Source organism: Onychostruthus taczanowskii, unplaced genomic scaffold (assembly GCF_017590055.1).
Source record: "Onychostruthus taczanowskii isolate IOZ18803 unplaced genomic scaffold, ASM1759005v1 scaffold11, whole genome shotgun sequence".
Lineage (NCBI taxonomy): Eukaryota > Metazoa > Chordata > Aves > Passeriformes > Passeridae > Onychostruthus > Onychostruthus taczanowskii.
In genome coordinates this window covers 17030039-17043692 of record NW_024497629.1, presented here as the reverse complement: position 1 = coordinate 17043692, position 13654 = coordinate 17030039, and the positions used below count along the sequence as shown (strand labels likewise).

Below are 13654 nucleotides of genomic sequence, written 5' to 3'. Positions count from 1 at the left end.
ATGCTTCATTTTTTCCTACTCAGCAGTTATAGAAGACCACAGTAATTTCCATTGCCCAAGTAATTTCTGGGCAAAAAAAAAACTGAGTCCCTGACCTGTAAATCTTTCCATTTGGCAAAAACATGCTTCTCCAGTTTGTACACAGGTACAAATAGAAACAAAATTAAAGTACATTTATACTTCAGTAAGATGCTGGTTTATTCAGGTGTTAATTGCTGAATCAACATATTGAATTTTCCACATGTACCAAAGATTTGCACACACTTCAAATAGTATTGGATGAAGAAGAAAATAACTCCTTATAGTACCTGCTTAAAAAAATATTTTTCGAGTAGGCTTCCTTATTCACAAAACCTATTTAGAGGGCAAATCATTTCCCAGATAAACAAAAGAAGGTTCACAAGCTTAAAGGACCATTAAACTTACAGGAGCTGCAGGGAAGCTGGATGAAAGCTCATATGGTTCCTCTGAGATCCAATGGCCTAATTCCAAAGACCACAGAACCTAAAATAAAATAAGTGGTAAGTAGAATCTTAAAATTTCTAAAATAAACTTTTTGAATGTGTAATTAGAAGTGACAGTGCTGCTACAATAGCTGGTTTGCTATTTCATTTACCCAAACCAAATCTTTGTTGAAAAATCAATAATTAAGAAAGATACAATTTTTACAACTAAAACAAACCATTGAAACATCAGTCATACTTCTATGCACAGCTATTTTACATTTTGAAACATTGTGAGAATATTCAAAAAGTCAACTATTTTCTAATCACAATACATAGAGCAAAATATTTGAAAAGGGAAATCGTGTTCTGTTCTGTTCTCTCAGTTCAGTGATCATTGAATTTCACAAGGTTTCTGTTGGCTCATTTCTCCAGCTTGTCAAAGTCCATCTGAACAGGAGCACCCATCTGGTATATCAAACACTCCTCACAGTTTTCTAACATCTGCAAACTTGCTGAGGGTGCATTCTTCCCCATCATCCAGATCATAAATGAAGATGTCAAACAATACTGGACCCCTACTACTACAAGGATTACACAGCTATTGCATAGAATCCACATCACATATATAAATCATTCTGCAAAGAAGAATAACTCAATTTCTTGCTCTGTAGTAACCTCTTTTGTCAGTGTCATACTCTAGAGCAGAAAAGAAGACTGCAGAACACTGACTCTCCAGCAAACACATAATCATTTGTGTGCAACTGAGCTCTGAAACACTGGACCAATATAATCTTTAGAGACTAGTAATCCTAAAACTGTGAGCCGCTTGCAGACTTCTGTTCCCATCAGGACCAGCACCAAATGTCAAACAGAAAAAACCTACTTAAAATGGTTGTATTTCTAATTTCTGATATTTAATTTTTTTTTTGGCAAAATTTTCCTCGAACTACTCCACCCAATATTTTTTACAGATTGATTTTCTAAACATTCTTCAGAACAATTTATCATAACTTGCAATTGGTAGACTATAATATTAAAAGCTCCATGGGAGAGTATTCAAATACTATCCCTCAATTGGTAAAAGCATTGTCTTAATGGGAAAATGGAAAAAGTGGAAGTTCCTATGCCCTTGAGTCATATTAAAGGACATTCTACTCCTAATTTGTAGGCAGACTAAATTCTGAAGACCATTCTGATGGATGAGATTCTTTTTTTTCATTGGTTTACTAAGTGGTGAGCCATAAAGCTTCTCACAGAGGTAAAACACTGGTATCTTCTTTGCTAAGTTTGTCCACTGTCACTCAATTCAACAACTTTTCCCATTTACAGGTACTTGAGCTTCACAAAGTTTCTTCTGTAGTTGCCATCTGGTACCCCTTAAGTTCAAAAAAAGCAATGTTACCAACCAGTGAGACATCCTGTTGCTCTTAGAGCAAGTGAAGCTACCTGAACAAGAAAGAGACATATACCTGCTAAATGGGACATGTGGAATTTATCAGAAAGCAAATCCCTGTTTTAGGATAGTTCAACCTCTTTCATATCTTCCCTAAATAGCTCTCTAGCCATTTCAAATAGATTAAGTCATTAGCACCGCCATGCACTATTAAACAGTTGTCATTATTCATCTTAGAGCAAGCTGAATTTCATCAGTGTCTAAAATTATTTCCATGCTTGATACACAATGACTGAAATACTCTGTCATACAAATGCATATATTATTAGTTTAAATTTAAATTATAAAATGTTCCCTTTTAAAATTTGTGAATGAGTCTATGAAATATTCCCCGTAGATAAAAACTGGTATTAAATATATGGAGCATGGTAAAGTTATCCTTTACAATATTACAGCTCACTAATGGAAAATTCTAAGCTGAACAAATTTGATCATAAACTAGCAATGTAAACCTTATAAAATAGCCCAATTGCTTGTAAGAAAATAAGTTTCTGTAAAGGGTTCTTTTGCCCCAAATCCGTTGCTACAAGCATCAAATTGCAAATTCAGTTTTCATAACAAAATTATTTTCTAAATAAGTTCTACAGTTTTCAGTCCAAAGTATCTTATGCCTGATGACTTCCAGGGAAATCAACAACCTCAAATGAGAACTTCTACAAAAGCTGTTGCCTTATTTGATGTGACAAGTGATGTTTGACTTGTGAAAAGAGGTGTCCAATTTTGCAGGCTATTGGAAATGAAGAGTAATTTTTTGCTCACAATAAAAAGCAGCATATCCTTAGACTTACTGCTAAATTTGATTACAAAACACCCAAAGAATACTATGTTTACTTTTAGAAAAAGCACAATCAAATATTTGAAAACGTAACAGCTGTGCAAAAAGAGAAAATAATTTCTATAGACAGTATATCACACCAAACATAAAAATAAGAGTTAAGCACATTAATAAATCAATGACCTTTAAAAATATTAAAAACCCAATAATGCATTGCAATGTTCAGCTAAGAAAAATATTGTAACTTCTTAAAAAAATACAGTTAAGACTGCAACTTAGGATTGTAAGTTACAAATTTTAGGGTGGTACCTGTGTATATTTTTTATAATTACTTTTAACAAATTACAATAATAACATCAAAGCCTCTTGGCTTTATACATATAGCTGTATATATTTATTGAACATAAAAGAAACTTGTTAATGTAATTTCTCTTTTAATCACAATATAAATCAACTTTAACTGAACCAAGAAAATTGTAACTTTGAATAAAATTCATAGACATACTAGAGTAAAAAAAATTCTTCATAAATAAACTTGAGCAGGAACAGATGTACTGTGCTGTACTACATATACATCATGTCCTTATAGTACCAATATCATGTTTGTATCAAAAGTAGCTGGAAAACAACCTAAATAGATTAAAATATAAACCCAAAAGATTAGTTATGATTAAGTAATCCTATTTCATTTTCCAGGCCAATTCTACAGCAATGACCTTTATCAACCCTTGTAGTATTTACAGAACTTTGTTTAGAAATGAAATTTGTTTGTCTTAACAAAAGATGGATTAATGCTTGTCTATCATAGTTCTGGAATTGAGTACAAAGGCATCATATCTACTCTCTTAGATAAAAAGAAAATTGGATACTGAGTTCATGAACAGGTCCTGCAGTAAATAATTAGGTCACCACTCACTAAAACATTCAGTTTTCATGAAAACAAAGACAAGAGCTTTCCATTCCAAGTCACTAAAAATTTGTTTCTGGCTTTGGCAAATTGTCAACCAGTAATATTTTCACAGCAACACCAAAAATTGCTTCAGATTTATGTTATTCAAAAAGAAGTTATGATTTGCAATATTATTCTTAGCTGAATACTTCTGAATGTGTGTTTCTATTGAGAATAAAGAGCCTATCTGGAAGTTTTCAAATGTGCAGTTATGAAAGAGTTAGCTCAAAGGGTTTGAAAACACATAATTTGTTTAATTATTTAAGGTCTCTCACCTATCCAGCTAGCACAATGAATGATCATGTGGTATTTATACTTGAATAATTCATCTTGAAAATGTAAATGGATGCTATGAAGGTTAAATGTCTGATGGTAAATTTGGTATTTCTCCAACATCCATCTTTAAAAATAACATTTTAAGTTTTTCTCAGAAGAAAAAAACTACTTCATCCCAAATTATGTCCACATTACAAGTCAAAAGGCAGAGGTAAATATATTCTTGAAACTCTGATAAACATCTCCAAAAGACAATCATCACTGCTCAAAAGTAATGCCATGTTTATAAGGTACTGCTAATTTTTCCAGATTGACTGATTTTTTAAATGATCCAATCTGAACTATTTTATCAGTGAAAATACTAATGGTAGGATTGATTACATTTAAAGGCTTCAGTTACGTAGCACCAATAAAAGGAGAAGATTATTTTCTTAGATGAAATTTTCCTGACTAATTTTCTATTGAATTCCTCAATTCTGGCTAGGTAAGGCTTCAGTTTACTGTTCTCTAGTTAACCAAATTGGGTAAAAACACGGCAAAAGTATTTGGCCATCTTATGGCCAAATGGCCATTGGCACAATATGAAATAAGACAATGAAGCACTTATATCATATGATTCAATGATTTAAACAGGTGAAGAAATATTTTTTTAGAAAGGTTCAAAGCACTGTTTTATTTCAGTTAAATAAATAAATAAATACAGAAATAAATAAATAGAGGGAATACACATTTTTGGCCAAGTTGTACCTAGTCTCTGTGAAAGAGATAAGCACGGTCCTAAGAATAGAAATCTTCCAGATAAGCAGATAATATAAGATCAAACTTGATTTGGAGATCTGAACTTTGTCTCTAGTTCTTTCTCATGCATCTCTCCCAGTAACTTCAGAACTTTGCCTAAATAGCAGCCTAATAAAATGAGTGAAAACAGCATCAGCATTTGATCCAATAACATCTACAGGGACAAACTAATTCTTGGAACAATTTCATTCAACTTGTTGGTATTATACGAGGGGTACAGATGATCCCATGATGGGTCTACAAGGTAGACCATAAGACAAGAGGACAACATTTCCAATCAAACATTTCCATACTGCTCTATGAAGCGCATAGGTAGATATTCTCACCATGCATTTTTTCACAGAGGTATAAGGCATAAAATGGGCAATGAAATTCTAGGACAGCACTTGTTGGAATACTTATTATCCATACTGCTTTATGTACAAAGACAGGAAACTATTTTGTAGTACTTATCTCGATCTCTAGCTATCTTAGTAGTTATTTGAAGCTTTTTCTCAAGGAAGAAGGCAGCTTTCATGTTGAGCACCCTGTTATGAAAAAGTAACTTGTGACAATTATGTTGTGACTTGTTTAATGCTCCATACAAAGGTAAGCATGGGACAGATAATTTAGTGCATTTAACTAATAGATGCAAAGAATCATATAGTAGGCTGGAATGAGTCTGCGGAGATGTTCTTCTCCAAAACCCCTGCTCAAATATGCTCATCTTAATGCAGCCAAGGATGCTATTAGTTTTCTTTTGCCACAAAGGCACATTACTGGATCCTTAAGACGGCCAAAGATGAAAACCCTCTATTCCAAGGGAAATTAATCACCAAGAACTTCTGAAAAACCTGAAGTATACCACAACAACTTCAGATAACTGCATATGTATCATATAGGACAAGTTTCATACTGGTGACTGCCAGACATCTTGAAAACAAAAAGGCAGCAGTTTATTTTCCACTCAACAAGCAAATTTTAAAGTATTTCTAAGAAAGAGGAAACTACAAAATTTAGTTATTCAACAACCCTTTTCTGTTGAAGCATGAGGAAAGCTGAGAAACTGTCATCTTCAATGACACATTGGGTGGTTAATCTCTGTTATTACAGTGAGCAATTGAGATGGTTTAAGCCTGGGCTGACAGATAAGTTCCCCACCCAGTCACCACTATTCCTATTTTACATTTTTTCCCATTTGCAGTGAAATATCTAAGAATTTCTCTTAATTTTTTCCAATGCTGAACACAATACATGTTTCAGAACATAACAGAAATACATTATATCAGGACATAAAAAGTTCAATCTGAATAATGTGAGTTGGCTAACGTTGAGCAGAAATTTATCTGTCCAAAAATAATGCATGGGACATGAGTTTCTCATCCATGAGATAAGTCCTCTTTCTAAACTAGATAATGAGGTACAACACAGGAATATTTTGGTTAAATTAAGCACTGAAAAACTGTAACTAACTAACAGATCTTCACACAGACAAATTTCATCTAATTGAACTAACTCTAAGTGAGCCTGAATAACTTAACATTGGCATCATTGCAGGCAGCATGGACACAAACATGGTTGATATTTCAGCTGTACAAACTAAATTTAATTGATTGTGCAGTAAAGTTAGAAAGCATTTCTTACCCACTCATAAGAAACAATCCAACACCCACGAGCAATTCCCAGCATAACATTCAGGGTACGACGAGGACTCCCAGTAACTACATGACTTGTTGTTTCACACACTTCATTTGAGCACAAAAAGTCTCCAAGTTTCTTCACGACCTGAATTACTGTATTTTGCTTCCTAACAAGAAGAAAAGGTAAAAAAGCCCATGCACCACTGAATGGAGGAAGGCAGAATTATAGAAGCATATTCATACATCACAAATTAATTCAAATCCACCTCATTTCTTTCCCCACTAAACATTTTTTATCCTTTTCTCACTAAGCCTCTACCCATTTGCTAGCTCTAAAGTCATTAACCTCTCCAGAGTCCTAACAGACCCTTTTCCATTATCACACAATCACATCTACTTGCACATCAAAGCCCTTTAGCCCCCCACATCTATCTTGTCTGTTTAAATAAAAGCTTTTGAGTGCAGAATTATCTATTATGTTGTTTGTGTACAATGCCCAACACAACAGAGCCTAATTCTTTGTTTCTTTTATTGTACTATAAAAAATAGTACCAAGAAATGTAAACATTTAGACACAGCACATTTAACGGCATTTCATTAAGAAGACCCAGATTTTCAGCATCTAAATAATGCTGTGTCTAAATTTAGAAAAGTCCTAAAGTTCTATCTGGCTTGCAACCTACACATCTATGCCAATGTTTCAATTAAAAATTCACTTATCCTTAAATACAATTATAATGAAATACATAAAATTAGATCTAAATTCCAGAATGACCATCTATAACTGGAATTTTAATTTAAACTCTCTACATAGCTATGCAGGAGCACATAAATATATAATTATGAAAACAGGAAGACTTTGGTATCACAAGAGAAAAGCTGTTGCATGATAACAATTTACTGCTTTTATGAATGATTATTTTTACAATTATAAATGATCCTTAAAGATCTGTAAAATAAAGCAAAATTCTGGTGGCCTCCTCTACTCCTCATACTAACTTGGAAATGTCCATGCAACACAAGAGAAAGCAATTAGTCACAACCTTGAACACAGCTACACTATCGCAGTGGTGATCCTTTAAGGCAAAACTTCTGAGTTGATCACAGACACAATGCAAGTGCACTCAGAGCATCTCCAGAAGCCTTTGGGGTTGCTTCATTCTCACTACATTTAACTCCACAGAAAGGAAGTCTGGTAGAACTCTCAAAATATCCCAGCTAAAACAAACACCACTTAACAGAATCCCAACCAAACTGCAAAAAAATTCTTCACAAAAACTGGAGCAATCATTTTTCAAGAAGTTTAAAACAAACAAACAAAAAGAATAGTGAAAAAAGTGCAGCAAACGAATGTCACAATTAAATCAAAAGGTGATATTGTATGTTAAGATACTTAAAAAAATCCTATGACTAACGCTCTCTCTGGTATGAATTCTGGCCTTGGCTATATTCCTTTGATTGTTACTAGAATTCTTAGTATTCCCTTTTCATTTTGTGAGCTTTAGCTTGGTATAGCTTACAAGTCAATGTTTTTGCAACATTGCAACCCATAGGGGCTGGCTCTGCTCAGACTGCATGCTCCATGCTTTACCTGAACCTTTTCTAAATTCTTGCTGTGTCTGCACAAAATTCCTCACAAGGAGAAGAAAAATTTCTGTAGTACAAGTCTTGAATTGAAGACGTCTTACAAACTGCAGAGAAAACTCACCAGTTTATACTCGAGACAGCTGCAAAAACTGGTGGATGAAAATTTACAGCAAAATTTCACTTAATTTTTAAATCAGAAAATTAGATAGCTGTATGGGAATCAGTGAGCAGCATTTATTATAACCTCAAAACCCAATGCCATGAAACCACTGAACTCATGCATCTCAAAATGTAAATTCTAAGGAACCACTTTTTGAGGCTGTAGCTACTGGGTAGTAGAATTGGCTTTTGACCACTGGGTTGTGTTTTGGAGGACTGTTTTCTCTTCTTTGGTTGTGTCAGAAGTAATCCTTTTCCCTTCACCCATTTACAAGCTGGTGAATGCCTACAATTGTAGTCAGCCAAAAGCAGTCTTGATGAAAAGGTTCTGAAGAAAAGCAATTTTTATTCCCAGACAATTTAATTTAAGGAAGTAGTAACTGGGTGGTGGGAAAAGTCAACTTACAAGAACATGAAAGAAATAATATATTAATGACCTGTTTAAAAAAAAATAAAATTCCCCAGCTCAGCCAGGATTTGTTCTCCTCTTTCAGGCAGACCACAGCCTCTGTCTTCCCCTACTATCTGCACGGTAGTGATGATTCACGGTGATTCTGCATTGAATGACTTGTGAGGTTCATTTTATAGTCCTGGTGTTACTAGCATCCAGTCACATTAAATACAAGAAAAATATTAATTCTGTTTTATGTTTCTGGCATATATAAGTACACTTATTAATAGCTATTGATAACCTCTTACAAAAAACTTCTGAAAGCATAGCCACTAAATGCTGTTTCTGAGTACTTATTTCTATGTAACTGTCAACATTTAGTTACAGCAAACCTGAAACAGATTTTTGGGTAGTATAAATATCTTGAGTTTTGAAAAAGAATTCAAAAACTGTAAGCAAGTGCAGTATAAAATATGGAATCATGTTTTTGTTGGATGTTCCTTATGCTTTAAGACTTTTAAGAGAATGATAAGAACATGCCAGAAAATTATTAACTCTCCCCCAAAATATGCAGTGGCAGCTGCTTCTAATGTTTTGAAACTAAGTCACTAGAAAGCCTACAACTGATATTTATTCTGCAACTATTCATATGAAATAAAACATTTTAAACTGATGCTTTAGATTATGACTTTTTAAATAGAAATAATTAAAATGTACGCCAAAAAGGCCGTGGTGGGCTGAACCATTTACTACATACAACTATGATACACATTTCTTTCAGATAAATTCAAAACTTGCTCAAGATTTTAGTTTTATTGCTCTGAAGCCCTGTTAAACTCACCTATAGAACTACTTTAGTCTCCACCATAGCAACAAAACATATATATATATATAGAGTGCTAATAACAACAAAATATACATGTACAAACAACTTTCTAGAAAGAATACAGAACGAAATAAAGTCCAGAGCCCAAAGATAAATTTAATTTTCTATAAGCATAAAAAATTATATCAATATTCAAATTTAAATGGTAGGCTGAATAAAGAGTCAAAATGGTTAATACTTACTCAGAAGACATACTTGTCATAACTAGCGTCCTTGTTGGCTAGAGACATGAAAGAAACAAGAAAACATAAAAAATATGAAAAAAATCCCTTTGAAAAAAACCCCTTAAATTAGAAAATGTTATGTTAAAAGCAAACCACTTCATAACTATAATATCACCTGGGGAAAAGTTTGTACTAATTAGCACATATACTAGAAATATTAAACTCTGAGGATATGGAAGGAAGGAAAACCCTTCAATAATGTTTTATGTCAAAGCACAAGATATAGCAGAAGACAGGAATGTAAGCTTTTTTTAGTAAAAGCAAAATGCAAAGGATTTCCAGCCTGAGATGCCACAGAAATAAGGTCAGTATTGGTCTACTAAGTTTTCAACAGATGGAAACGGAAGCTTACCCACAACAAAGAAAACCTGCAATTTAAAATTCCAGTTTCTTCCAAAAGAAAGGTAGAAACTGGCTGGGACGCTTCGAAACAAGAAATATAATTTTAATGATTTTGTTTTTATTTTGATACTGTATTTTTGGGGGTTTTGGCACAACATCAGTACTTTATGTCAAGGTTAAATAAACATTGTTTCAACTCTTCAGTAATTTCTAGTGAATAAAAGTTGTCCACGTAATATCACAAACAGAACATACTCAAAGAATACAGCAATCTTCAAATCAGCAATTCTGAGACACCTTAAACAGCAGTACTCCCTTCTCCTGTAATACTTCCCGTAGCTTATGTGAGAAGCAGGAATGTTTGCCCCATACGGACTTAAAATAACCTTGGGAAGAATTATTGTTACAGAGGTGAGAAGAGGAGGAAGTTCACCACCACTGACCATGAAAGCCTCCAGTATGCACAAAAGCAGGACAGAACATCAATTTTAGCAGTATCAGAGACATACATAACTACATAGAAGATGGTAATTAAAAAACATATGTAAGAAGAGGTTTTGATCATCTTAGTTAACAATTACTTGTAGCTACATAAACATGCACAAATATATATATATACAAACATTTTGATTTTGTAGGAAAAGGAGACTGAATTTTATACAATGATTTAAAAAAACTTCTTCTAATTTTCAAAATCAGTATATGAATTTAAATTACTTCTCCACATAGCTACTGCTCCATATGAAATACTAACTCCCCAACTTCTGCCCCCCAATATATTACCACGACCACAAGTGGTAAGCTTCCCAAGTCTCCACTAAAATTCTGTTTCTTTTGAGTAATGCACTGAAGTAAGAGTACATAAATATTTCTGATTGGGAGCACAGGCAATAAAAAAATATTTCAGGGCAGCTCATTTTACCCAGTAATGAATCAAAGAACAGAAGAGAGAAATCTAATGCAATTCCATCTGACCTCTGTTATCAGTACAGAACAGTTCGCTATTGAACAACTAAGTAATCTCTCACATTTAAGAAAAGTGCTGGAAATACCTGTGTAGACTATTAGACTAATAGAATGTAGACTAATAATGTGCACCATGACTATTCATTATATGAAGACTCTTTGCATAAACAGAACACAATTTAGATACCATTGACAATGCAGATTAAAGATAACACAAGTAGTAGTTTCATTCATTTCAACATACACATGGCAATTTCATTGCGGTTGTGTACATTTAAAAAATGCAAAATCCAGATATTATTTAAGTCTTCAGAAGTAACATAATGCAGCATATTCAATAATTTTTAAGATTAATGATAAACATACACTCAGACCACACTATGTAAGCTCTACAATACTTAAAACTGACCATGTATGCAATGTGAGAATATAAACACAAATAACAATGAAACAAAATAAAACTTCAAAATAAAAAGGATGAAACTTTTGCATTGAAATATTTGAAAGAAATTCTATGCAGTATTTTTGGAAATACAAGTTTCCAAATTCTAACTTGTTGCCAGCAATACTTACTGATGATGTCTCACTCTACTGCTAGCCTGATAGACAAAAAGAATATGCACTTATCTTGATGAAATTTGGTTCTATTCTTAGCCAAAAGAATTTCTACTGCATTACTTTCAACTCCAAACAAGCAGTCACATTTAATTGCTCTTGAAAGTTCCAACTCAATTCTACACTGGAATTTTATATGCAAATAATTTGAGCAAAAATAATGACAATGCAACAATATACATCAAATATATCTATCATAATATTAATATATTAGTATTAAGTTACATACACTCAAAATTTGACAATAAACACTCAAAAAAGACATCTAGTAACATATAGAGTAAGGGTTCTTGGGGCAAAAGGACTGCACATTACTGCACAGGTTCGGTCAGATGATTAAAATCAGATGTGAGGCCACATTACTATGAGCATATGCCTCACACTGTCTTAATATACATTGTAGGATCTCCATAAACTCATGAGCATTAAAGGACTCTGGGATGTAACAGCCCAGGAAGGTAAAAAACAGGGCTTAAAACCAAGGTTTTGGTTTGCTCCGTCCAGTCTTTCTGGGTGGAAAAACTCATCTACATCAAATGTGTATGTTTCAGCATGGTCATGACATTCTCCTCTATTTCCTGAAGCCAGGCCTCATTGCTGTCACAATCAAGCTCCTTGTCTAAAAGTCTGGAGTTAAACCCACACACAGCAATTGCACTAGGTTCTTGAGAGTGTTTGTCTAGTATTAGCTCTAAAGTAGATCCTGATGTATCAGTTCAGAATGTGCAGAAAAATACCCTTCCTCGCAATTTTTATAAACGTTATGAAAGTATTACTAATCATATCACTATTTTTGCCAAACTTGGCTTAAAAAGAAGCAATACTATAAACCAAGGCCAGTGCAGCTTGAGATCCTACAGCTGCTTCTTCAGCTTCAGAGCAGAAATGTTTGCTAGGAGTTCCTGAATACTATGTCTATAGGTAAGTAAAAATAGTGGATCCACACAAATCAGGAAATCTACAGCCTGTCCTGACCTTACCCTGCAAGGTCAGAATTTGAATTGTAGTTTTTATGTCACAACACATGGTATACAGGGTAACGCAGTGAGTATTCTGAACAAATGTCTTGTCAGTGCACATTGAAGTGGTTCAAAGACTCAAGAATGCAGAAGGGTGCATGAAAAATGGAGAAATTGGAAATAAATTTAATTTCTTTCAAGCTATTATTTCATTTGCATTCAGAACTGCATATTTTTGCAAGTTAAAGGTCATTTGCTAAGCAGACAATATTTTGTTTTATTGCTTCAGGAAGACAAGCAGTACTCTTTAATTACAGTTACCAAGTGGAAAACTTAGCCAAACTATGTTCTAATTTTCAGTTCTACATTTTTCAAGTTAATTGCTTTCTCCCCCACCCCCTACTATGCAATTTTTCTTCTGTGCTTTTTGTGTCTGTTTAATTTTACATGTTGCTTTTACTGAAAAAAAAAGAGTTAGCATTTACTTTTCTGACCAGCAAAAAGACATCTGGTGAGCATCCATTATGAGTTCTAATGCACGTTTGTAGCAGGAGTATTATTAATAAAACACTGGAAAAGGTGGTATTAAGTTAACTGGTCCTTTTATTTACCATTAATCTCTGAATCCTGGAGAGTTGCATATCCATACTCTGAATCAGAGCACACGTTGCTTTCTGAATTATTTTTGAGGTCTGGAATACAGACTTTGTTATAAATTACAGCTTCAGCTTTCCTTTATATATTTCTTAGAAGCACTGTTGCATTAAGTACTTCTTTAGTGTCTGCCAACAAGATTTTTCTAAGTCATCTGAAATATAGAACATTCATTTCAGTAGCTAGAAGGAAACAGTATTTGTAAATCTCTCCAGTACTTAGAAGTGATACTTCCTATTTGTTAACTGACCTACACCACAAAAGAGGTGTCCAGCCTCAAAATATATTCTTTTTCTCTTCTAAATTTGAGCTGGTGTTTCTTGGAGCTGAAGGACAAGAAGAAAAAAGTACCATTTTGTACAACCTGCTTGTCAAGAAGGTGAACTCAAACTTTGCTTTGTAAAGCATGTAATGAGTTCTTTTTCATAAGTGACAAATGAATAAAAATCAGACCATAAAATGTTTTCCCAGACTAGCTCTCAAGAATGAAGTGTATTCATGCAAAGAATTAATTTGATAGGAATAGGTTTAGATTTGTCACTGGTTAAATTCCAG

The 13654-nt window shown here is 33.6% G+C and overlaps 1 protein-coding gene across 1 annotated transcript in view; it reads right to left on the bottom strand.

Annotated features, from left to right (window-relative positions):
• Window positions 1-13654, bottom strand: part of MCPH1 (microcephalin 1) — a 123478-nt gene that overhangs the window by 80032 nt on the left and 29792 nt on the right. The window contains exons 10-12 of the mRNA XM_041421011.1: window positions 9522-9559; window positions 6321-6483; window positions 427-504 (exon numbers count right to left, since the gene is read on the bottom strand). Coding sequence (XP_041276945.1) covers window positions 427-504; window positions 6321-6483; window positions 9522-9559 — 279 coding nt within the window. The remainder of the gene's footprint in view (window positions 1-426; window positions 505-6320; window positions 6484-9521; window positions 9560-13654) is intronic.